This window comes from Camelina sativa, chromosome 10, assembly GCF_000633955.1.
Source record: "Camelina sativa cultivar DH55 chromosome 10, Cs, whole genome shotgun sequence".
NCBI lineage: Eukaryota > Viridiplantae > Streptophyta > Magnoliopsida > Brassicales > Brassicaceae > Camelina > Camelina sativa.
Window position 1 is genome coordinate 6,259,735 of NC_025694.1, and position 24,771 is coordinate 6,284,505.

Sequence of the window (24,771 nt, forward strand, 5' to 3'; positions counted from 1 at the left end):
CGATTTTTATTTCTTCAAAAATAATCAATTTTGTAAAAATGATTTGATAAAATTGATCAGGTGCATATTGTAAAGAAATGAAAATCATTTTTACAATCTCTAAACCCAATATATCAAAAACCAAGTTAATCAAATTGAGGTAATCCAATTAAAACTCAAAACCAGACCAAATCAAACCGAACCAATCAAAACTCAAGAATGGATGATCCATTATTTATGGATCAATGAAAGCTAATAAAAAAAGATGACAGAAGATTATGGTGTGGGAACTTTATATTTGAATTCAAAAGATAGAATCGACGATGAGAATCAAGAAAATAAAACAGCCACCACATGTTCAGATTTTATTCCTTGCTTCACTTTGAATTTAAAGTATGTCATTAACATTTATTTAGATCAAGGCCAATTACAGAACATAACTTAACCAAATCCGTTGAGATCTTGTTTTTGTTCTCTTCCTCACTGTTGTGAACTACTATCGAGAGGCAGAAGCATTACCGGTAAGCCGTATTGCGGAAACAGATTGAAGTGATCAACTGGCGTGTGCTTATACTCCGGGGAGAGGCTAAGACGGAACCGTTGAAGGATCATAGTGACCACGGTCTTGGCTTCTATCATGGCAAAGTTTTTGGCAATGCAAGCTCTTGGTCCAGTTGAGAACGCAAGGAGAGCGTTTGGTTGCATGGCAGCTTGAGAAATGCCGTTTTCGAACCGCAAGGGTTTGAATTGTTCAGCGTCTTCTCCCCATATAGCCTTGTCGGTGTGCATCTTCAGAAACGGGACAATAACGCTCGTGCCCTTAGGGATCTCCAAGTTTCCTATCTTCATATCTTGTGTTGCGTCTCGGAACATTTTAATCACGGGCCCGTACAGACGAAGCGACTCCATTAACACCATGTTCATCTGCAAGATAAATAGGTTACCCCAATCACAAGAAACCCCTTTTCTTCAACCACAAGTAACTCATTGAAATGAAGCATTACCAGATTGAGTTTAGAGATGGTGTCTGAATCTGGGATCTCATCTTCCCCACATTCATTGAAAATCTCTTCTCTGAGTTTCTCTTGCCAGTCTTGGTGCAAGCTCAGTAACATCATAGTCCATGTCAACAGAATCGAAGTAGTCCCTTGACCTGCATAGTAGAAATTTTTGCATTCGTCTATGATCTCATCAATTCTCATCTGTCTCCCATGCTCCTTCGATTTTTCAGCTTTCAACATGACCCCCAGAAGATCGTCCCCATAGGTCTCACATTTTGACCTTGAATCTATGATTCTCTTGATCGAGTTCTTCACTTTCTTATCAAGCTCCCATAGTTTAAGGTTTGTAGGCGTAGGAAGGTATCTTGGAACACAAGAGACAACAAAAATCTTCAAATCTCAAAATACTTCAGTGAAACTAGCAGTGTATTGACTATATTATATACTTACTGGGTTCCGGGGATGAAGACTTTAGTAAGTGAAGTAATATAAAATTTCTCAAGTTCTGTCTGTGATCTACACAATTCGATTCCTTCCTCGTAACTGCTTCCAAACGCAGTGGTCGCTATAATGTCTGCGGTCAATTTATGGAACTCTTTGTCCATGTCCATCTTTATCACCACTTCACCATTACTCTGTTTTCTCCACTCATCGAACATCCTCAAGGTGCATTCCACCACTGGTTTCGTCATGGCCTGACAATTTCATAACAAGTAAATTAATTAGGTTTTGTTTCAGATCTGTGCTGAGAAAAAAAAAAAAAAAAAAGAAGAAAAGACCTTGAGCCGGTCCATGGAGAAAGCAGGGTTCAAGATTCGTCTGTGGCGAACCCAATCATCACCCTGGATAAAGGAAAGTCCTTTACCGAAAAGTATGAAGACCTCCGGTCTTTTCACTGGTATAATAGTGAAACCGAACTTGCTCGACAAGATCTGTTTCGCTAGTTCAGGATCGGATATGTATATCGTCGGCTTTGTTCCATTCCAGTATAGAAATGTTTGTCCTAATATAGCATAGACACAACTTGAGTTTGTGTTAAGCAATTCTCATCTATAAATAAGAAAAAAACAATTTGGAGATTGGTCAACGGCACCGTATTGAGACATCCATTGGTGATAGTGAGGAAACACACGAGGGAAGATATCGTTGGACTTAGGATCAAGAACCAAAAGGTTAGCTTCTTCCTTCATCTTGTTCATCTCACTGATGTTTCCGTACCAGATCTTGTACTTTGGGCTGAGATTCCTTGTTTCTTGAATCTTCTTGACAGCATCAACGGCCGCCAAAGGAGGATCAACCAAGCTTCCCATATCTTGGGAACAACAAAGAGCAGAAGGACGAGTGCTAAAAGATGGGTCGTGCTTATGAATTCCATTGAAAGGACACTAGTAGATGACTTATATTTTCCGACTTTGATAAGCACAAATGATTCATGATTGTACTTAAAAATAAATGTAGCTCAATAATTTCGTAGGGTACTACTACGACAAGATGACGAAGTTCTCACTGTCGAAGGGAACAGTATATGTTTCTTTTAATAATATTAAACATGTGATATTTTCTATACATGAGAATGAGATAAGTTTTTTTATTTTGGTAGGGACCTGAGGATAAAGCTTTTCATCAGTTTTCAATTTCTCGTTCACCTTTACTTATGCCGACATTATGCGGTTAGGGGTAAATTTTACCGTTTTCATACTTGGTAACTATTAAATTGGTAAACTCGGTTTTGGGAGCCATAGTGTTTTTTATGTAAATAAAATACCAAAATAGGATAACCAAATCTAATGGATCCAATAAAAAGAAAAAAAAAACAGATTAAGCGATCTAATAAAAAAAACTCAAGAGTGGTGCAATGCAAACTAAATAAGATAGAAAAAATTTCTATATTAACATTTTAAAAATATATTTTAAATAATCTCTACGAATCTATGCTATCCATATAACCATATATAATCAAACACAATTATTATTTTTTTAATTTTCATTAAAAAAAAATTGGAAACAATTAATAGTATAGATATTTATAAAATTATGTTAAGATTTAAAAAATTTCATTTATTTGCATTGAATCATTGTATAATACATAAATTTAAGAAAATTTTAGATTTTTTAATTCTGTATTTTTCATGATTTGAATTTTGAAAAACGAACATATATTACTGAAGCAACGAAGAAAAATGGTGTTTTCAACAACCCATATTGGTTATAAAATTTAGAATGGTTCACATGTTTATTTTGATCTTAGTTATAAACTTTTAAATTGAGATGTTTGTTAAGTTGTTTCCTACAATCATTTGTGCTTATTCTGAGAATGAGATCTAAATGAATATTTTGGTTAAAACTTTATAAATAAGATCAAAATGAATATTAATTTTAAAGAATAGGAAACAACTTAACAAACATCTCAATTTAAAAGTTTGTATTCGGTTTTGAATCTAACCGTTTAGTTAGAAGGGATATAATAATTTTTAATTTTTGTATATTAACAGTTACAAAAAAAAAAAGAAAAAAAATTATGGATCCGAGTTACATGTCACTAATTTGATTTTAAAATATCACTAATTTGATTTTATAATACAAGTAAGTATTTATTTCATTATTATATTAAAACATCAAATATTAGACATATAGTTAAGTAGATTAAATTAGATTATATTAAAAATAAATTATTTTATTTTATTTGGTCGAAACGAAGAAGATAAGAGAAGATTATGTTGTGACAACACATTTTATCGTTTGATATCAAGAATCAGAAAAATGAAACAAGAACCACATGTTCAGATTTCTTTTCCTAAAGAAAATTTCATCTCTCCTCTTCCATAATCGTGCAATTAAATTCTCTCATTTTCAAGAAAAAATATCTTAGAGAAACTCAACAGAGATGGCTTCACTCACTTCAATCGCCACTCCTTCTTACCCATCTTCATCGCAGGCTTCGCGTCTGAAGTCTTCCGGAAACACTCTTTTCTCGGCTGGAGTTCGATCAACAGCAATCGTTTCAGGGCAAAGAACGCTCAAGATTCATTGCGCTTCAACGAAACCTGCGAAACCAGCTGGTATATATAGATACAACTTGAGCTTCTCGTGTGTTAATTGTTGTTTTTGTGAATGTGAATTGTGAAAGTTCAGTTAGATTAACCCCCTTGTTCGATCTTCTTCTGGTTGTGTCTCTTGGAGGGATTAGCTGAAATCGATTGGAAACAGAAGAGAGAGCTTCTATTAGAGAAAAGGGTAACCAGTCAATGATATATATATGCTCTAAATTTACTCTAATTTTGTAGATCAAAATGTGAACATATAGCTTAGCTTCTAGTTGTTATTGTTGTAGGTGAGAAGTGTGGACGTGAAGGAAGCTCTACGTTTACAGAAAGAGAACAACTTTGTGATTCTTGATGTAAGACCAGAGGCAGACTACAAGGCGGTGAGTGATACTATGCTCTTGTCATGATCCTTTGTAGATTTATGGCAAATTCATGCGAGTGAGATACGTTTTGTTGTTTGGCTATCAAGGGTCATCCTCCGGGAGCTATCAATGTGGAGATGTACAGGCTAATAAGGGAATGGACGGCATGGGACATAGCTCGTCGTCTTGGATTTGCTTTCTTCGGTATCTTCTCTGGCACAGAAGAGAATCCAGAGTTTCTTCAAGGTATGCACTGAAATGAGATCACAGCTTTGGACGGTTTTTTACACAATGCCGTTGGAACTAGCAGCTGAATGTTTTGTTTTGACAATGTTGCAGGTGTAGAAGCTAAACTTGACAAAGAAGCAAAGATCATAGTAGCTTGTTCATCTGCTGGGACGATGAAGCCGACCCAGAATCTCCCTGAAGGCCAACAATCGAGGTAATGTATCAAAAGTCTACAACTTTATGTGTAAGGAAGTATTTGTTTCGATGCTCATATGATTAGGGTTCCTGCAGGTCTCTCATAGCTGCTTATCTTCTGGTCCTCAACGGCTATAAGAACGTATTTCACCTTGAAGGTGGAATCTACACATGGAGCAAGGAAGGCCTTCCTGTTGAAACAATTGAAGAAGAAGACTAACCAACTTCGTCACTCTAGAGTTATCCAGTTTTGTATATCTGTCCATTTCAGGTAGTGGCTTTTAGATATTTGGGGTTTTCAGAGTGTATTTTTAAGGTTTGTACAATTTCCGAATTTACCATGAAATCCAGCAAAGTCAACCGAAATCCAGAGAAAAAGGAACTTGACTGATGAACAAAACTAAACAAGTACTCCGTTAACACTTCATCCTAAGTTCCAACCCAAATAAATAACAATCTGAGTACACAAAGTCTTAAGGCTTTACAAGAAAGGTCACAAAACGATACTGAGAATCCACACTGTTGTTATTGTCATCAAGATGATGTGTCTTCCTTCAACCTGTACAGCGTGATTTCTTGCTGCTTGAAGTACCTGCGATCCTCTTCATCTACCAGTACAAGATTCAGATAATACTTGACGCTGTATTTGTTGTTAATGTTGCGATGTGTTGGTGTAAGATCATATGGGGCCAGAAACAGTCTTACTGGTATTGATTCACCTGCAATTCAAATCTTCACTCAGTTATTTGATTGCTTAAGAAGTCGCTAAAAAAATCAGATTTCAAATCTTGGGAATATATATATATACCTCTAACTGGAGTTCCATCCATCAACTCGAATTTCGCAAGTGTTTCCGTCTCAACATGAGTATTAGCACCTGCACCTGTTGATTCCCGCCGTCGGATCTCAAGATCCATATTCTTCATCTTGATTCTTACAAGTAGAAAATATATTTTCCCAAGGATAACATCTTTTAGGTGATACCTGCATCCAGAGGCAGACAGGATCCATCGTTATTTCTTGATCAGTCAGTGAAATCTTTAATCATGACAACGAATATTTATCTTACTTGCTTTTATTATACTCAAACTCGATGTGCAGGCAATCTTCAATTCCAACTTCCATCTGTACAATAATGAAACTAAGCCTCAAAGGGTGCTAATGATTTAAACCATAATCTTGTATAAGTCTAAGAAACCTATTGACATCTTTATGAATAAGTAGGAAAAAAGGAGCTCAACAGATGCGATCTTCAACAAAAAGAGGGTTTAATATCGTAACTCATATATGATTGTCGTAAGATACTAAGATCCTAGAAATTGAGAACGAGCTTGGCTGAGTTTTTAGGTATTTTAAGTTCCTATCTCTTTTTTGTATTAAGTTTCAAACTTAGATCCACTATCAGAACTCACCTTGATGCTGTTATTAATGTCAGGAAGTGGAGCGTAGTTCCGTACCTATTTCATACAACATCAATATGTCATGATTAAATATTTCTGGTGATGTAAGATGGAGACAGAAAACAATTGACTATATTGGAACAATGACACGCAGCAAAAGGGAAGAAACATACCACAAGCTCTTGGTATTCCAAGATGCTTCCAGAGTAGCCACGAGTGACGGTTACTTTAAGGACATATCTGAAGAAACAAAGAAAGCATTTTGAAACTGAATTGAGGAACACGGATTACAAGTGTATCATCAACCTTATGATACAAGAATTATATGGTATATGATACAAGAATTACTGTATATGGTATACCGTAGCCGCACATTCACACCATTGTATGTCTCATATGGCATCTCGACAGTTGGAAATTCAAAAGGGTACGTCTTTCTTTCATATATTTCTCCAGGAACATCCAGTTCACGAACTGGAATACGGCACAATAAAGAATCACAATTGGCTCAATTTAAAAATATATAATAGGATGAATATGAAAGTAAATCCATTTTAATCAACTATCAGAATCACTCCTGATTGATGATGCACAAACTCCAAAGATTTTCGCTTGAAACTGTTTAAAAAAGAAAATGAAACCTGAGTTTTACTCACCCAATGAAGTGAAGTCATAGAAGTTTCCTCTGTCAAAGTACATTTCTGTAGAGAACACACACAAACGCCATCAATAAGCATATATCGATATAAGTTAGAAACCCAATAAGTAATCCTTTCAGGGAAATAGTAGCACACCTATTTGACCAAGAAGCTCAACTTTAACACCATTATGCTCCACCTTTTTCCCTTGATATGGATCAATGCAAACCTAATAAAGACGAAAAGGAAAAATTACTACAAAGCATCATAACTGGAACAGCTGGTGACACCAAGAAGACCAAGTAAGTACCTTCCCGGAGATAGTGTCTTGACTATGGAAAAGTGGCACCAGAGCCGTTTGACCATTTTCTTTCTTCATAGGAACCTAAGGAAACAACAATGGAGATTAAAAAAGAGGAGACAACGAAAACTCTAAAACCTGACTAGATCTTAAATACAGTATGAGAACAATGGATACCTGTTTACGATTTTTGCCATCAGAGAAAGTGATGGAAACGTTACAAGCGGGCTTGAAGGCTCCAAGAAGGTAGTTCTGTGAGAATGAACACAAACAAAAAGCTATAAGCATTTTTACAAAGCAAGACTGAGTTTTTATAGATGCAGCAAATTCATAGTAAAGAAGAGCACTTACCATTATCAGAAGACTAGATCTCAATCACAACAACCTGTTCAATTCGATCAAAAGAGTAAGAAGAAAAAAAAAACTAATAAGCGGCATTTCCGATTTCATTACACTACAATACTAGAGCTGATTCAGAACTCGAGTTTCACGATTCAGTAAGGAATTAAAAAAAAAACGAACCCGAGTTCCCAGTTCATGAAATAAAGCTAAGAGAATTATGAATGAATCAGATGTAAATGCTTCAGTGATTAGAAGAGGACTCGATTCGATATAAATCAAGTCGGTTAGAACAATTGAGACACAGAAGTACGAAACCAGTTACCTTCGAATGAGAGGGTATTAAGAGCGTAATTGAATCAACCAAATCTGATTATTGTTTGTTGGATTGGAGAAGAAGATCGACGGAAGAGGCAAGAAAAGTTATAAGAAAAAAAAAAAAAAACGAAACTGGGATAATAGGAAAAGGAAGGAACTTTTTACTATCTTTTAGTTCAAGTATACAACAAAAGCCCAGTCAAAAACCTAAAAGTAAAACCAATCAAAGCCCAGATGACAACATTGACCATTGCAATTTGCAATGTACCATGTAGGGTAAGTCCAATGGGGATATATAATTTTGAGATTCTTAAATTTTTTAAACAATATATTTTGTAAATAAGAACTTGTGGAATCTTAACTAAAATTATTCCTCCAATGGTAGAATTTTAATTGGGGTTCTTATTTTTTTTTTTTTAATTTCAAAACAAAAAATATTTGTAAGTAAAATTATAATTAATATGAAAGTTTAAACTTTAAACATTTGAGATTTTATGAGAGAGAGAGCAAATCTGGCAAAAAAAAAATTCTCTCAATTAAATGTTATTCCCAGTGATTTGGTGACACGTCACACTTTCTAATTCTAAATAAGAGGAGCTCTTCCTTATTTTTGCATTTCTGATTTTTTTTTTTTGCACTTTTTTCACATAATAACCTTCTTTGGGGATAACCTAACTCGTATCAATGAAAACAGGGTCCTTAGCTTGTACAGTGTGCTATCCAATTGACCTTGCAAGAACGCGTATGTAGATATTGGCTTGTGCAGGACCATCGGTAGGGATAGTGGTTTCCTTCTACGAGGTGGTCAAGTATGTTCTGCATCACCACGCTTCATCATGAGCCAACAAAGTCACAAATCTCATACACGTAACACATGAATGTGGGATATGGCTTTAGGTTGTAGTTTTGTTTTTCTTTTAATTAAAAGAATTAAGTTAAACAGGCTCAGTCCTCCAAGCCCTTGTTTCATATGAGCCGGAACTTTGTCCAGTTATTAATACCGGCTATTTAAAATGTTTAATCCGGTTTATGTCGGCTTGATCGTTCATCAGACTTACGTTGGCCTAGTGGAGTCATAAGATGATGATAGCAACAATGCCCATTAGTCAAGAATATGATCTTTTACTAAGGAATGAGACTTTTTTTTTTCTTTCTGATAAAGAATTGAGAAATAAGATTTGATATTTGATATGTATTATTATTTGGCAAGTCAAATGTGGTAAAAGTGCTTCTTCGAATGATAAAGCTCTTAATTTGATAACAAATCGACACGTGAATTGCAAGTCTTTAGACCTCATCACCACCACATAATAATATTGGCTTCCTTTTTTGAAAAAAAAATCCATACCAAAAGAAGTGGACAACAGAACGATGTGCAGTTTGCAGATGGGTCGAAGATTGGGACTACAACAAGATTATTATCTGCAACAGGTACTGTTTAATCTTATTTACTCAAGTCTTTTTGAAAACATTTACTTCACATCCACCTGAATGAGTCACAAATGGTAAATGGAACTTGCATTTAGAATAATATTTCTAAATGAACATATCTTCATTCAAGTGTTAATGAACTACTACTGTACACAAGTTGTTAAATACATGAGCTAAACCAATCTAGTCTATGATAAGTCCCGATTATGGGATAATCAAGTGTTTAACAAAACAATAAAACTAAGAACAGAACACAAGTAACTTAAGACAATTTTTCTCTTCATAACTTCTCTGTTGAAGTACATGTCTTTAAATACAAATAGCATTGATCGCTCGCGATCCTACAAACAAGGAAATAAAAAAGTGGGAAGTGGAGACACTACTTCTCCTATTACTAAGGAGATAACTAAAAGAGTAAACTCGATCCTATCAATCTGTTAAAAATCACAAAACAAGCAACCCATTGATTCCCCTGCATACTAACTCACCGTGTTCTTCTTTTTCGTATTCTTCATGGTGCAGTGATGAGTAAGAAGGACTCCATTGGGTGGAGATGTAAGCTGAATCTCGCACCTCCCAAGCAGCGTAATGGTGTAGTGTAGAGATCCCAAAGTTGCTTTGACTGTGAAGATGGCTAGAATCTGGAATTCGAGCTTGTTGTTCTGAAACTGTTTCTGTAGATCCATCTTGTCGTTTTCATGAAGTCTGCTGTGAAGTCTGAGGCGAATCTTACAGACCCAAATTTGGTCTCTTGAGTCGACAAGTTGAACGGATAGATATATCCCCGAGCAACTAGATTGTTGTTGTAGAGTAGTTGCGTAGAAGAGGTTTGAAAGTTCACTTTGATCCTCTTGTTCGGGTTTTCAAAACTCAAGTTCACGAACAACTCGTTGAGGTTGGAGAATTGGAGCTTTGGATGTTGAAGATGGGGAACTTTGGTCGGATGACAAGGAACGCCAACGACCCAAAGATCAAGAAAAGAGCAAAGAGAAATACCAGAACTGCTAGGAACCAAACCCAGAGTTTGGTTTTTCGCTGCCGTAGCAGAAACCGCGGTGAAGCCGCTTTGGCGAGCTGAGTGCAGAAGAAGGTTGTGAGATTTCTTCAGGGATTTCTTCGGTGATTTCGTGCGACATAGTTGAGTGATATTCTTCAGATGAGTGCGACATTGTGTTTTGAATGAAGAAACGAAGAAGAAGACTGAGCTACGACGAATAAGAGAAACGAAGAAGACGAAGAGAAGAAACAGATCGGAAAATTACTATGTATGGAAAACGCTAAGTAGAACAGAGGGTTATGATTTTTTCAAAATCGTAAAGGAAGAGGAAGACTCTTATAGATACAGAGGCTTCACTTTACCAATACTATGATTCGATAAAGTGAGTGAGTGTGCCCTAGATTCGATATCAATTTTATATTATTATTGTCTGATTTTTTTTTTTCATATTTGTAAAAATAAGCGTTTGAGAGCTAAAGAAGAAGAAGAGCAGATGTTTCGTGAAGTGTTGGATGGAGAACAGTGATTATCCCTCCCTGATGATTGAAGAGCTTGTCCAAGGTCTGTATCTCATTGTCTCATTTGAGTCTAACTTTGGAAACCGCATATCAAACTATAAGCTTCATATGAAAAACAATATCTCTGTTTTGTATCCAGTTGATTGTGATTCGTTTCGTTTCGTTTCGTTTTCGTTCAATTGATCCCTCTGTCTATCATTAGCTTGTACAGTGTGCTATCCAATTGACCTTGCAAGAACGCGTATGTAGATATTGGCTTGTACTTCGTCTGTGTGTAGTCTTGTAACTCTAGAAGATCTTTCTTTTTTGAAAACATTTACTTCACATCCACCTGAATGAGTCACAAATGGTAAATGGAACTTGCATTTAGAATAATCTTTGACTCACATGGACTGTGTAAGATAGGATTTGTTTGCTAATTACTGTAGATGAGATATTTCAGCCAGAGGTTACTGTAGGATTTGTTTGCTAATTACTGTAGATGAGATATTTCAGCCAGAGGTTACTGTAGGATTTGTTTGCTAATTACTGTAGATGAGATATTTTAACTTCCATGTAAGCGGAAGATGGTTATGTTCCATGGAATACTTAAAGGCGACTTTTGTAACATCATCTGTTATCATTGTTAATCAGCAACTTAAGATGTTTCTTTCTTTGTCAGTTCTTCACCTCCTGTGTCTGCAAAGCATGCGAGAAACCAGATATTAAGCGGGAGTGCTGCCTCTTCCTTGTAAAAGGTAGCCCTTTTGATTGTATGGCACTAAGATATTCTTTCTTTCTTGTGAGCCTGTATTTGACATGGTCTTAGCTTCACCGTCCGAGTTAAAAATGCTACAACTAGTTGAAAGTTTCCTCTCTAAAAGTATTGCTTTCCTTCATATTTCCTTCAAAGATGGCTTCATAACGTATGTTCAACTGCCTATTTCCCCTTACAAGATATTGTCTTTATCGAACATATGGCATTGCTGCACTTTAACAATACGTATGGCTCGACGTTGTTTTCACTGATGATAGGGGATGCATTGAAGCCAACTGATGTGATTCGTTGTGGGTTCATGTGACGTGTGCTTGGTCTCAGCCTGAAGTATGTTTTGCAAGTGACGAAAAAATGGAACCAGCTGTTGGGACGTTGAGTATTCCATCATGTAAAATTTTGTGAAGGTTAGTTTTAATGTTAACTTGCTGTGTTTAATTTCGGATGCACTCAAAAGTACTCTGTTGACAAAGACATGTGAGCAAAGCTAAAATGCAAGAACCTTCTGTGTTTTAATGGATTTCAGATATGTGTCAATATGCAAACGAATACACGGCTTGTGTACTCAGTGTTGCAAGTGTTCTACGTAAAATCACGCCATGTGTGCCTCCCCGGCTGGTTATAGAATGGAGGTATGTATGCTCACTGTATCTGGAACCATTTTTGCTGTAGTCAATTGTTGTGGAATTTCTGATAGACAATGTGTTTTGTTAAAACTAAAAAGGATTTTGATTTTGCTTTTTATATGACTTTTGATCCGTCTTAATTATGCTTGGTTTTGTATCCATCTCGAGCTAAATTTTACTTTCTCTGGAACAAAAATGCAGTTGGTAGACACTTACTATCTCAGTTTCTGATTTATTTACATCTTATCAAGGCTAAACACCGTTCATTTTCTAGGAACTGGCTATACTTGTGTATAAACACATGATCTCTTTGTTTCAAAGTGTTCGTGTTCGTATTGGTATGGTATTGGATGTGGTTTTTTTTTACATGTCCTGCTGCTGAAGCCATGTTTCATTGTCTTCTCGTCCTTTTTTTTCTTCTTCTTTCGTCCTGATCCTTGTGACAATTTATTGTCTGATGTCTCGTATCCTTTATATGTCTCGATTTAGTTTGCTCTATCTTTCCCCGTTAATTAGTTTTTGACATAACATTTTGTAATTTCCCCGTAATTTATTGAATCTTTGAGTAGATCTGGTTTTAATCTTGAAAGCTGAAATCAAAATTTACCCTAAACAAATCTAATTTCCTGTAAGACAAGACAGCTTAATTAACCATCTCTTGATTTCACGGAATAAGAAGGCTGTTTGATGATTTCATCAACTTAATAATCCTATTTGTTGTATCATATCTTTACTGTTGAACTAAACTTTGAGTTCCTTGAACTCATATCTCATGTCTGTCCTTGTAATCCGTTTGATTGATAATTAATCTTTTGAATCGGCGATCTAATATTGAAGCACGACAAGATTAACACATATATGGGAGGTGTGTGCATACACAATAAATGGGATTGCAATGATTTAAATTTATTTTTAATAGGTAAAATCCTTACAAGAACATAATAGAAAAATGAGCTAAATCCGACTTCAGTCAAGCCACTTGTACATTAATTTGGGTGTTTCTTCTCTAGCATCCCAAAACACATTTCTACCATAACGAACTACGATATACCTACCTTCATATGCGTTAAAAGATGCATGAAATCTGTAATTAGGACCCTGCCACAAGTCACAATTGAAAAAAGTCTTCAAAACGCTATCATGAAAACTAACATCTTAGGTTTGTCCCGGGCTTAAGTAATGATCGCCTAGGATGTCTTTGTCCGACACACAAAAAATCCTTAGAATGTTTTTCGGACCAAGAGAACTTTTGAAGTGTACGGTGTTTTTATCCCAGATCGCGCTGCTCGATCCAAGGCACAATGCAATGATAAGCAAAAAGGACAAGAAAGAATTCATTGTTTTGCTTGATCAATGTATATGTGTGTGTGTGTGTATTATTTTTTATTTTTTTTTGCCGTTTAGGACTGATATGTATCTTATAAGTAGAAGGTTCTGATTTATAGGAGGAGGTCATGTTCATGCATTCAATTTTTCTCATGATTTTTTGCATCTTACTGTATTGAGGCGTAATCTTTTTAAACAAAATCTTTGTTTTGTTTTTGGAAAGTTTGATAATAGCCAACTTTAATGATACGCATTTGTGACCGTGATTCCTGACATTGGAGGCTAATTTCTATAAATGACATTTAGAATTCGATTTTAAAATTTAATAGCTTTCAATATGTAATATAAATCGATAAGGTATGTGCACTCGATAATCTTTATCTAAGATACTCTTATTTTATGAAATTATGATTAGGGCCTTGACAGAACAAATCAAAACTGTATTTTGGTGTATGATATGTATATGGGAAGTGAAGAAAAAGTTACAGATTCATAAAAGTTACCCATAAGGTGAGAACATTGGCCAAAGCCATTTTAATACAGTCAAACGTAGCAAATGATCCTACCAACATAAAAGAAGAACAAAAAGAAAGTTTTACAGAGCCAATAACTGAAAGGTGACAAATTCTAAACTTCCAATGAAAAACACCAGAACGTCTATAAAAAGTGATCTGGGATTTCATCTGGAATCTTCTTCGGGATCACGCTGCCGTGAATCCTGAGAATCTGACTGAAGGTTAAATATCTGAGAAACTAGAAGCTTCGAGATTCCACTAATCGCTGCTTGAACATCATCTGGTTCCCCTGAGGAGCCTCTCCAAGCCGAGGACTGCGAGCTCAATGAGTACTCCCCTGCTGCAACTTGTGTCTTCTTTGACGTTGCAAGAACCTTCTCCAAATCCAACTGTGATAATGGCCTAGGAGCCTGCAAAATGCGAGAAACTCAAAAACATCAGTACTTTTGAAATCATATTGGATTGAACATTCCCTGGGACATGTTTTTCCTTTAAAAACTTACCAAACATGGTGTCCCCTTTCTCTCTGCCTCTAGTATTTCTCTGATAGGGAAATAAGCTGCTTTCTTGCAGAGCTCAAAAATGTCTGATCCTGTATAGCCTTCGCATAAGCGAGCTATGTGATCATAGTCAATATCAGGTTCCACCCTTTCTCCTTTCAGAGTCACTTTCAATATCTCAGCTCTCTCCCGGCGATCAGGCATTCCAATCTCAAAGGACTGAGGAAAACGCCTCAAAATTGCTTCATCAAGCTCTGACGGTCTGTTAGTTGCGGCAAGAACCATAACCCTCGCATTTGCTACAAGGCAACCCCAATATATCTATAAGAAAACCATTTCCAACTAGAACCTACTCTAGCTTGCAATAGTCTCTATGGTAAAGTAAACCGAAAGGTGAAAAAATTCAACTTACGATCAGTAGAAAACCCATCCCATAAAGCCATAAACTCAGTCTTCATGTTAGACATTGCTTCATGATCTGATGAACGGCGCTGACCAAGAAAGCTGTCAACCTCATCAATAAAAATGATAGCAGGTTGGAGTTTGTACGCCAAGCTAAACACAGCAGCAACTGAAATAACGGAACAGAACAGAGCAGCTCATAGATTAGAAACACAACCAATACACCAAAGAAAGTGGCATTCGGGATAATAAGATTAGAAACCCTAAGAAAAAAAAAGAAGAAGAAGCAAATGCACATACCAAGCTTCTGAGCATCACCAAACCACTTGCTCATAAGATTAGAAACCTTAACATTAATGAAAACAGCACCAGATTCTTTGGCAATAGCCTTAGCAAGCATAGTCTTTCCAGTACCAGGAGGTCCATAGAGCAAGACACCTTTTTGAGGTCCAAGAAGCTTCCCATAAGCAAAAAGCTCAGGTCTCTTCAACGGCAAAATCACAAGCTCATACAAAGAATGCTTGATGGCCTCCAACCCTCCAATAGAACCAAACTCCACATCAATATGGTTTGGGTTTATCACATCACATGCTATTACATCCTGGTTTCAAAAAATTATAAACCAAGTGACAATTTCGTCGAGCTCCTTCAGTGAGAAACAAAAACATGCGCAAAAAACAATTTGAACTCGAAAAAATCCAAACTTTAATGTTGAACAGAGAGACCAAATAACCCAAATTCTCATAAATCCCAACTAAGAACCATTTTAAGATTCAAAGTTTGATTAATTCATAAGGAAGATTTTAAGATTACCTCGTATGGATTGGTCTGAATAAGAGGACGACCCAATCGCTTGGAGATTTCCTTCTTATGCTCGAGAGCTTTTTTAGAAGCCTCACGATTAGGATCGAGATGACGAAGACCCGCAAACAGAACCAAGCAGCTGAAAGCAGCGCTTGCCGCGTAGAGTATAAGTTCTTGCAAGATCTTTGTCTCCGAAGAACCACCCATATCTCTCTTGGAAAAATAAAAACTCAAACCTTTTCAATTATTACAGAGGAATCTTAGATGAAATAATAAACCCAGAAATTAAGGCCTCCCAGAAGAAGCAGAGGATATGTTTGAAGAAGAGGAAAATATTTTGTTTGTGGACGACGACGATACAGCTCTGTTTCTTTGCCTTGGTGAGAGAGTTCTCGAATACTTGGGGATCGAGGAATGGAGAAGTCGAAATTACCAGAATAGCCTCGGTTGCACCGTCGTAAAAAGTAGATTGTGTCAAAGAAGGGCCTTTAACAGGCCTTCTTATATCAGACAATCAGAATGTTCTAAAACCCAATCACAAGTACAACTAGTGTTATGTTCAGCGTATCTAGATTTTAGATTAATGATGCATCATCATCATTCCATCCATGTGTGTAACATTGTTTTTTTTTTTGTTTTTCTTTACTTTTTTCGCCTATTATTACATCAGCATAGAATCTTTATTCCGAATGTCTAAATTTTATAACAAAATATAACTTTCTGGCAGCATTTGATGTCCGTCAAACAAAATCTATACTGAAAACAAGTTTTTGGATTAGTGAATATTTGATCAGATTGCAGATTAACAGATTTAAGTTTGATTTTTAATATAATATCGTCTTCGCATAGTTTTTTTATAATTCATGTATAGTTATTGAAACATATAGATTTGTAATGATGCCTCCCCTTTGAACAATTGTACATGCTATAAATCGTTTCACAAAAATCTCACAAACTTACTTTTTAATAAATAAATAAAATTAGCTGATGTATAGTATATATAATCAATCGTTCAATCTAGAAAAAAAAAACAAAAAAAATACAATGTATCCAGTATATATATTCAGATTTATTAGCCATTTCATTTTCTCATATGTTTCGGCAAATTAGCACACATATTGATGAGTTGATAAATTTTTATTCTAGATAACGTCATTTGTTCTAGTTATTAAGAAACTAATCCTAAAAATCATCGTTTATTCTCTGACTCTAGAATCCAGAGTCTTTCTTACTAATTTTGGTTTTATATTTTTTTTTCTAATTGATTTCATCACAAATAACACTGATTGTCACAAAGACAAAGACAAAAAGAAAACCAAAGATGGTTCCGGAGAAGATGAGAAACACGAGAGAGAACGAACACACAAAAGTAAAGTAAAGAAGTTAAGAAACAAAACGAGTCGAGAAACTTCTTATAAAATCTTCAACCTTCAAGATGACTCTTTTTGTCACTTTGCGTCTTCTCATCTTCACCTCACTTCACCTATATATACACTCTCCAATACTCTCATAGTACCCCAAACAAACTCAAGACGAAATATCCAAAACAAAAAAACTCACAAACTAGACTTTTCTTCTTTGCTCAGTGTTATTTTTGGCTCATATTCGATATAAAAAATGGCTTCCACACTCTCATTTGCATCGGCTCTAACTTCACCTCTCGCTCCATCTCCCTTTGGCTCATCCAAGTCTACTTCGCCGTTCTCTGCCTCCTTCCCACGGAGGATGCCTAGTCGGATCAGAGCTCAGGACCAAAGAGAAAACTCGATTGATGTTGTTCACCAAGGACAACAAAATGGGAATGAAGGATCTAACTTACAAAAAAGACCTCAACAACGCTTAGCCATGGACGTTTCTCCTTTCGGTACGTTACACTAATTAAAAAAACTCTCCTTGAATAAATTGAAACCTTTTCCTCTGCTTTTTTACTCAAACAATGTTCTGTTTTTTGTTACAACGTCAGGACTATTGGATCCTTTGTCACCAATGAGAACAATGCGGCAAATGCTAGACTCCATGGACAGGATGTTCGAAGACGCTATGCCTGTCTCAGGAAGAAACAGAGGAGGAATTGGAGTGTCAGAGATTCGTGCACCATGGGACATCAAAGAGGAAGAACATGAGATCAAGATGCGTTTTGACATGCCTGGTCTCTCCAAAGAAGACGTAAAAATCTCTGTCGAAGATAACGTCCTTGTAATCAAAGGAGAGCAGAAGAAGGAAGACGATAATGATTCTTGGTCTGGAAGAAGCGTTAGCTCTTATGGAACACGACTTCAGCTATCAGACAACTGTGAGAAAGACAAGATCAAAGCTGAGCTCAAGAACGGCGTTCTCTTTATCAATATCCCTAAAACCAAAGTCGAACGCAAAGTCATCGATGTCCAGATTCACTAGAGAATTCCATTAAGGTTTTCCTCTGTTTTATCGTTTCTTGGAGCTGTTTCTTGTATATAAGCGCCTATGTTTCCCTATAAGCTTATAGTGTGATGTAAGTAAACATTGAAAGTGAACAATATACAATCTGTTTGTTTTGGCGAATAGATTAATCCTTTGGTTTTTATGCTATCAGGCACAATGAAACAAACTTTTTATACGTACATTTTCATAACTCACAGTAAGCCACGAATATACATTTACAAAGAAATGCAGTTTCCAACGGCTACAAAGACAACTGAATAACGACGATGGTGGCCTCACAAGCAAGATAGATAATATATATGCAGAACATAGGAGATAACGCTGGAAATGTAGAACAATACTTGGAAGCAAAATAAAAAGATGGATGGAAACAGAATGCGCCATGGATATTTGTACATGTTCATATATTCTTGTGGAATTCCATGATGTGAGTACCGTAGGCTCTGCAAACAACTTGGAATCCTTGGAAGCCAGAGTCCTTAGCCAAGGCCTCAAATTCCTTCTCGGTTCGTTCTTTGCCTCCGGGGTTGTGAGCCATCATGAGGCAGTCCATGTGGACAACTTCTTTTGTCATCAGGCTCGAGTCTGGCACCACCGGAAGTATAGATTCTGCCACTATCATTTTACCGTTGCCTGGGAGCGCTTTGTAGCAGTTTTTAAGAAATTTCAAACAGTGTTGATCGCTCCAATCATGACATATCCACTGTCACATGTGAGAAGTTTTGTAAAACCAAATGTCTAGGATACATATTTTATAATTACTATGCTAAGAATAGTTGTTAGAAAATTGTTACCAAGAATCTAAATAGGACTAGTTTACCAACCTTGATGAAGATGGCATCTGCTTTAGGAACATTCACAAGCATATCTCCCCCAATATGTTCAATACCTAAATCACCCGACGAAATACCCATCTCAAAGTCAATCTTAGGACATTAAACTTTCCATGAAAACATATCGAAATACCTTAAAGAGAAGCATATATACCAGGATAGGAGATGGCTTCCTTTATGACATGAAGGAGATCATAAAGGATGCGTTTGATGTGTGGGTGCTTGGATACAATCATACGGAGAGTAACTCCAATGCCACCACCAACATCTACCAATGAAGACAAACCCTCAAAGCCCTTGTAGGTTTCTAGAATCTTGGTCATGACGATGGTTGTGTGGTTGGACATTCCATTGTTGAACACTTTGTTAAATCTCGGGTCGACCCCCTGGTACTCGAAAGCGTCCATACCAAATGCCTTGTCGAATGGGACTCCGCCTACAAGAACAGCATCTTTCAAATAGTACCTGTACTCATACACACATATTTCACTCATCTCATGTGAAATGTTTCTTAGTGTTGAGTTAGAATTTTCTAAGATCTTGACAACATATTTACCAGCTCTCCATGAAGACTCTGTCTCTGTTCAAGTGACAGAGAGCAGCGAGCGAGACTCCGTGTTCGTTTTTAGTCAGGTATTTGCAGACTGGTTCCAGTCCATATAGACGCTCCACACCGCCAGCAATAAGCTTACGAACAGAGCAGGTCAAGATAGAGTAAGCCGCAAGCAACCGGAGGATCCGGTCGACCATGACTGGAGCATCAGGGTTCTTGGTCGGGAGATGGGAAGGGAAGCTATCTCAGAGGGGGACAGTTGCCCGCCAGAGAGACCGGCGTTCTTGGATATGATCTCGAGCAAGTCAAGCTCTAACGCCGATGTCAGAACCATAGGAAGCACGGTGGCCCCGGCGAGCTGCATAGCAAAGAGGTTGGCTTCTTCATCGGAGATTTTTGCCGGAGTGTACTGTATCTCAGCCAAGATCCCATTATGACTCTGTTTTTGGATTGTCACTTTGTTTTGTTTCTCTCAACGGTTTTTCCCCGCCTTTTAACGGTAGTAGTCTCTCGATCGCTTGAGAATGATGTGATGACTGAATGAGTGAGAACTGTGGTCGAAGAGGTTTATTTCTACTAAGTAGGTAGCATTTATTCGTCTCTTATTAAAGTCGTAACGACGTGGACGTTGAATAATGTATTTTAAAATACAAATAACTAACCCGATCGATGTTATTGAACGCATGCTATCAACTAGTGATCCATTGTTATTACGTACATATAAAAATGCAAAGATATATATTCGAAAATAAATAAGATAAAGGAGAGGAAAAGGCATGGTTCATGCAAACTTAAGTAGGTAAGTGACATTGGGATGGTATTGGTTTGAGATTTATGAAGATTTTTGAAGAGTTCATCAAAATCATTAAAAGTGAATAAGTGAAAGACTGTTAAAGATTGCTAGAGAGTTGTGTTGATTAGTTTTCTAAAATCTTGTAAAGTTCTCCAAACAATCCCTGTATTTTTTTGATATTTTTCATGACTTTATTTTGTAAAGAAATTGTCTAAAATCATGAACCAATAACATAATAATTAAACTCATTAACAATTATAGATTCTTTTGTTTTAATTGAATAATACAAAACTTTTAATGACTTTATAAAAGTCTGAATCCAATAATCCAGATTTGTTAAGATTTTAAATGACTTTTTACAAATCACAAACTAATAACACTAAATTTTTATAGAGTTTAACAAAATATTGATCTAATAACAACATATTCTACATAACATTTAAAATTTTTAAAACTCTATTCAAAGACTTAAACCAATAACCTCAAGTCGGTGAGTGGTATTTAATCGGCAAACACAAACATAAAAAAAAAGTATGTTCTTCGAGTGGTCCATCAATGCATTATTCGCAAGTTCATCATCTACTTGGAAGGCATGCATGACCGAGCTCTAAACCCAAACGAGAAAATTAAAGCTTAGGTATGCGGTCAACAACCACCAAAGAAACCATCTCAGTCAACAACCCACTCTATATGGGCCAGTAATTGGGTTTAGCATTAAAAAAGCCCATATTGATATAACGTTCGTTCATCTCTAAGGCCTTACCCAAACGAAAACCCTAATAAACCGTATTCAAAAATACGAAATTCGGAAAAGAAATCAAATCCCTTATTCCACCGCTGCTTTTCGAGGAACAACGGTCATTTGCGATTTTCGAGAAGCTTTTTTCAAAGCAAAAAAAAAAAAAAACAAAAGATCGAAACTTTACAGTCGAAGAAAGAAGAAGAAAAAAGAAAAAGAAAATGGTGATAAAGCGAAAAGATGTTGTGGAGATTATCACACCAGATCCGTGGGTGACGAGGAAGAAAACAAAGAGAAAGAGAACAAAGAGTAAGGAGAAAGAAGAGGGAGACGAGGGGACACCTCTCAGAGGTATCTTTTGTCTGAAAACGAGACAGGATATGAAGATTTTCGATGAGAAAGAGGATTGCTTCATCCTCGATTTCGATCCCAACGATTCGTTCGATGCAAAAACCCAATCCGAAACCCCTGAATCTGACGAAGATGTGGCAATCGTCCATGAGAAAGGCCAGGTTTTTGATTGTTAAGAATTCTTGGGTGCTTTGATTTTGTTTTTTTTACTGTAAAGTTTGAGTCTTTTTACACATCTCTCTGTTGGGATTTGCTTTTTTTTTGGGGATTTTGTGTTTTCAGGTGGCTTGTAGGGATTACCCACATCCAAGGCATCTCTGTTGGAAATTCCCTTTTGAATCAAGTCAACACAAATCACATTGTAATCAGGTAATTCGAAAATTGGGTCCTTTTTTTAATATTAGATGTTGTTTGGGTTCTGAGATAATGATGGATTGATATGTTTGGTGATCTTTAAGGTTGAAAGGGTTTGATTGTAACAACACAAGATTTTAAAAATCTGTTTTTTTAAATGTGTGTAGTGCTATTGTTATGTCTGCGATTTGGCTGCTCCTTGTGCACATTGGACATTTAGAGTTTCACCGCATTGTGAGGCATTAGAGAACAGTAGATGGAAGCCTTTACGAGAGTTGCACCGGAACCATCACCGTGTAACCACCACCACCAAGAAGTAGATGAGAGACTTCTCACTTCTCAGTTCTCATGGGGTTTTGATGAATAAAAAAGTAATGATTGTGTTATAATGTCCATCTTCAGCTGAGTATTATAATGCTTACTGAAGAACCCAAAATTAGATCCTTTTCTTGTAAAATCTGTTGTGAGTTGATGTTTATGGAGCCATCTTAAACATCACAATCCGACTTGGCATGACATTTAGTCAAATACTTGTTAGTATTTGCCCATCAATGAAGTTTTTTTTTTTTTTTTTTCACAAAGTGTGACACTTGAAAGAAAAAGAACTCCAACGTTAACACTCCGGTCATCAGAACGCTGGGGGAGAATCCGTAGACAATATTGGTGAGAGCAGTCGTGTACTCGGCATTCGGCAAGTAGCTCAGCAAAGATCACTATTGCAAACATTGTGTAGAAGCATATAGAGAATGTTCAATTTAGAATGTCTTTTAAATCTTATTTTTGGTAGTTGATAAGGAGAAGGAAAGTAAGATGATATGTATGTGGACTAGAGATTCTTGGCTGTGTCACACAATTTTCATCCTGCGTGGGCGGTACGAATAATCCTATAGTACTGCTTTTTTTATGTGTTGGTAATATGATCTCAACTGTTTCTTATTGATTCTAGAATCTAACAACAAGTCAAAAATGAACTAATTGGATATGATGTTGTTCTTTTACGACACCAAACACACTGGATATTGTTTAAAATTCTACATCATTAAAATAGTGTGTGTGTCCACACACGGATGGCTATATTTGTGTCGTCGTCCATTTTGTGATAATAGTGTCATTTTGTATGATTTAATTGAATGTGATGTAGAATCATTACACTCAAAATCTTAATTTTTTTGATGTCGTGCAATTTTTCCCCAAACTGCAATTGCGACTGAAATCATTCGTTAGGAATTGCTTAAGTGTTTATATATACACACAGTATAACTAAAATAAGATATGAAATTTGTCGAGAAAATAATTTCAAAAGGAATCAGAATAAATTTGAAATAAAAGAAATTTCAAAATAAAAGGAATCAGAATAAATTTTGAAAAAAATCGAGTTTGTTAAACATAATACATTGTGTTCCAGAATACGACTCATAAGTCATAATCGAGTTCGCTATATATATTTTTGTTTGGTTCCATGTCGACCCCTAATTCATAATTCGTGATGGAATTTCATAACTCGAGAAGCTAAAAAGATAAATAGAACAAAATACAAGTATTATTTGTCAATCACAAGATGATTAAAATTGGTCCAACGAAATAAGTAATTTGATTTTTTTAGCAATAAGCTGTAACAAGTTGTAGTGGACTGATGAGAGGACAGTAGTTGTGTTCTTGAATAAGTGGAGATGAGTTGTAAATGTGTAGTTAATTGAGTTATGAATCAACAGTTGTTTAAATTATACTACTAATGTAATTTGATTTGATTTGACTGGTAGGCGAAAGTGATTAAAGAGGTGGGTCTACACTCCACAGACCACACACATAAGCGGCTGACATCAAGACGCGTTTTATTAGCTATTTTTATAACGGCGCCGAATCGCGTGTGAACAGTCCCTTTCTCCTACTGGTCATATCATAGCCCCGCCACTCTGCGTTGTCGTTTTGTTACAAGGCTTGATGAATAATTCTTACTAAATTATAATTATATATAGTAATTTGATTTTTTTTTTGTATATTTTACAAATGATAAACTAGTATAAATTTAAAATCTATGTCTTAAAAATCAAAATATTAGTTTTAAATATTCAATCTTAAAGCCTAATCCATAAAATTTAGATTTTAAATAACCTTTAAACCTTTTTTTGTTTTTTGGACTAAAACCTCTAAACCTAAACAAAATTGTATCTTCAATTAATTTTAAAAGGTTCTACTGTATTTTTATGTGTTCTCAGTTATTCCTGACAGTCTATATATTCTATACTATTGAATCTTATTGCACCCTTAATCTAATAGGAAGAAAAAAAGCCAGCTTAAGAAAATAAGAAGGGAAAATGACATTTTTATTTTGATCAGTCTATTCTTCAGGATAGTGACAATTTTTTCTGTCCACGTATTTGTATAAACAACTACACAATTTTTTTAACTAAAGTTAAAAAAGAAGTTACGTTTCTCATACTAGAATCTACAATTATAGTACTATGAGAAAGACAGGTTGGAATTGGTAACGATCTTACTTTTGTATTTGTTTCGTAATTGCAAGATCAAAAAGGGTGGAAGGAATACACCACAACCACGAGTCTTTAAGTCGTTAACAGAGACACGTCTCCGAGCAGTTCTATGTTTGTGTTTTTGTCTCACAAAATCCTTACACTTTCCTTTGGACTCATATTCATCCGCCTAAACTTCCTTTTCTCTTTAATTATCTCTGTCACTTTCTTTCTACATGTAAACTATAAAGTTGACACATCTATCAATTAAGTGAGAAAACAATAATTTAGGAGGTCCCTGCCTCCCTGGTAGTTGATTGTTTTCAAGAAATCGAATTAAACCCTCATGCCCTACCAGGCTTGGCTCTAGGCATGTGATATAGCACAGAGATTTTTTTCCATAAATTTATCATCGATTTTTTTCTTATCATTTATTATCAAACAATTTTCTTTTCTATAAGGTTTATAAGAGAATTGCAGAAATAAACATAGAAAATGTCTTAGCTTTTTTTTTTTTTTTTTGGTATAAAGAAAATGACTTATATCTATATTACATAATTAATAATCAAAATTTTAAA

The 24,771-nt window shown here is 35.9% G+C and overlaps 6 protein-coding genes, 1 long non-coding RNA gene and 1 pseudogene across 10 annotated transcripts; 4 read left to right on the forward strand and 4 right to left on the reverse strand.

The window, feature by feature from the left end:
• LOC104717456 (cytochrome P450 709B3-like) lies at positions 288-2,437 on the reverse strand. Its single transcript, XM_019230532.1, has 5 exons — positions 2,074-2,437; positions 1,760-1,983; positions 1,431-1,675; positions 984-1,344; positions 288-903 (listed from the first exon to the last, which is right to left on the reverse strand). The coding sequence occupies exons 1-5, from the start codon at positions 2,288-2,290 to the stop codon at positions 460-462; spliced, it is 1,491 nt and encodes a 496-aa protein (XP_019086077.1). The 5' UTR covers positions 2,291-2,437; the 3' UTR covers positions 288-459.
• Positions 3,733-5,155, forward strand: LOC104717457 (rhodanese-like domain-containing protein 14, chloroplastic). Its single transcript, XM_010435024.2, has 6 exons — positions 3,733-4,039; positions 4,168-4,214; positions 4,312-4,404; positions 4,494-4,632; positions 4,726-4,828; positions 4,906-5,155. Exons 1-6 carry the CDS (start codon positions 3,865-3,867, stop codon positions 5,027-5,029), a joined length of 681 nt encoding a protein of 226 aa, XP_010433326.1. The 5' UTR covers positions 3,733-3,864; the 3' UTR covers positions 5,030-5,155.
• On the reverse strand, positions 5,201-7,950 carry LOC104717458 (vacuolar protein sorting-associated protein 26B). Its single transcript, XM_010435025.2, has 12 exons — positions 7,813-7,950; positions 7,500-7,533; positions 7,326-7,400; positions 7,158-7,232; positions 7,004-7,076; positions 6,866-6,910; positions 6,572-6,683; positions 6,383-6,449; positions 6,222-6,266; positions 5,879-5,934; positions 5,618-5,793; positions 5,201-5,528 (listed from the first exon to the last, which is right to left on the reverse strand). The coding sequence occupies exons 2-12, from the start codon at positions 7,500-7,502 to the stop codon at positions 5,344-5,346; spliced, it is 912 nt and encodes a 303-aa protein (XP_010433327.1). The 5' UTR covers positions 7,503-7,533; positions 7,813-7,950; the 3' UTR covers positions 5,201-5,343.
• LOC104717459 lies at positions 10,801-12,699 on the forward strand. Of its 4 annotated transcripts, none has more exons than XR_756228.2 (4): positions 10,801-11,488; positions 11,766-11,912; positions 12,032-12,137; positions 12,333-12,699. It is a non-coding gene; the product is annotated as an uncharacterized LOC104717459 (long non-coding RNA). The 4 variants fall into 4 exon arrangements; XR_756227.2 differs by having other exon boundaries at positions 12,406-12,699; XR_756226.2 differs by having other exon boundaries at positions 10,801-11,100; positions 11,413-11,488; positions 12,032-12,699.
• On the reverse strand, positions 13,929-16,086 carry LOC104717460 (ATPase family AAA domain-containing protein 1). Its single transcript, XM_010435026.2, has 5 exons — positions 15,688-16,086; positions 15,175-15,475; positions 14,885-15,043; positions 14,476-14,771; positions 13,929-14,382 (listed from the first exon to the last, which is right to left on the reverse strand). Exons 1-5 carry the CDS (start codon positions 15,883-15,885, stop codon positions 14,137-14,139), a joined length of 1,200 nt encoding a protein of 399 aa, XP_010433328.1. The 5' UTR covers positions 15,886-16,086; the 3' UTR covers positions 13,929-14,136.
• LOC104717461 (25.3 kDa heat shock protein, chloroplastic-like) lies at positions 17,198-18,241 on the forward strand. Its single transcript, XM_010435027.1, has 2 exons — positions 17,198-17,542; positions 17,642-18,241. Exons 1-2 carry the CDS (start codon positions 17,296-17,298, stop codon positions 18,073-18,075), a joined length of 681 nt encoding a protein of 226 aa, XP_010433329.1. The 5' UTR covers positions 17,198-17,295; the 3' UTR covers positions 18,076-18,241.
• Positions 18,500-21,140, reverse strand: LOC104720092 (annotated as a pseudogene).
• LOC104717464 lies at positions 21,020-22,291 on the forward strand. Its single transcript, XM_010435028.2, has 3 exons — positions 21,020-21,529; positions 21,651-21,737; positions 21,890-22,291. Exons 1-3 carry the CDS (start codon positions 21,239-21,241, stop codon positions 22,040-22,042), a joined length of 531 nt encoding a protein of 176 aa, XP_010433330.1. The 5' UTR covers positions 21,020-21,238; the 3' UTR covers positions 22,043-22,291.

Excerpts from the sequence above, each read along its gene's own strand:
- LOC104717456 (XM_019230532.1), bottom strand. The coding sequence starts at position 2,290 with ATGGGAAGCTTGGTTGATCCTCCTTTGGCGGCCGTTGATGCTGTCAAG. Across the intron at positions 1,676-1,759 it reads TCTCCATGGACCGGCTCAAG|GCCATGACGAAACCAGTGGT; the intron begins GTCTTTTCTTCT and ends TGAAATTGTCAG. Across the intron at positions 1,345-1,430 it reads GTCTTCATCCCCGGAACCCA|ATACCTTCCTACGCCTACAA; the intron begins GTAAGTATATAA and ends TTGTGTTCCAAG.
- LOC104717457 (XM_010435024.2), top strand. The coding sequence starts at position 3,865 with ATGGCTTCACTCACTTCAATCGCCACTCCTTCTTACCCATCTTCATCG. Across the intron at positions 4,040-4,167 it reads GAAACCTGCGAAACCAGCTG|CTGAAATCGATTGGAAACAG; the intron begins GTATATATAGAT and ends TGGAGGGATTAG. Across the intron at positions 4,829-4,905 it reads CCTGAAGGCCAACAATCGAG|GTCTCTCATAGCTGCTTATC; the intron begins GTAATGTATCAA and ends GGGTTCCTGCAG.
- LOC104717458 (XM_010435025.2), bottom strand. Across the intron at positions 6,911-7,003 it reads TGAGCTTCTTGGTCAAATAG|AAATGTACTTTGACAGAGGA; the intron begins GTGTGCTACTAT and ends TGTTCTCTACAG. Across the intron at positions 6,450-6,571 it reads GGTGTGAATGTGCGGCTACG|ATATGTCCTTAAAGTAACCG; the intron begins GTATACCATATA and ends TTGTTTCTTCAG.
- LOC104717460 (XM_010435026.2), bottom strand. The coding sequence starts at position 15,885 with ATGGGTGGTTCTTCGGAGACAAAGATCTTGCAAGAACTTATACTCTAC. Across the intron at positions 14,772-14,884 it reads GGATGGGTTTTCTACTGATC|CAAATGCGAGGGTTATGGTT; the intron begins GTAAGTTGAATT and ends GTTGCCTTGTAG. Across the intron at positions 14,383-14,475 it reads GAAAGGGGACACCATGTTTG|GCTCCTAGGCCATTATCACA; the intron begins GTAAGTTTTTAA and ends CGCATTTTGCAG.
- LOC104717461 (XM_010435027.1), top strand. The coding sequence starts at position 17,296 with ATGGCTTCCACACTCTCATTTGCATCGGCTCTAACTTCACCTCTCGCT. Across the intron at positions 17,543-17,641 it reads CATGGACGTTTCTCCTTTCG|GACTATTGGATCCTTTGTCA; the intron begins GTACGTTACACT and ends TTACAACGTCAG.
- LOC104717464 (XM_010435028.2), top strand. The coding sequence starts at position 21,239 with ATGGTGATAAAGCGAAAAGATGTTGTGGAGATTATCACACCAGATCCG. Across the intron at positions 21,530-21,650 it reads TCGTCCATGAGAAAGGCCAG|GTGGCTTGTAGGGATTACCC; the intron begins GTTTTTGATTGT and ends TTGTGTTTTCAG. Across the intron at positions 21,738-21,889 it reads ACAAATCACATTGTAATCAG|TGCTATTGTTATGTCTGCGA; the intron begins GTAATTCGAAAA and ends AAATGTGTGTAG.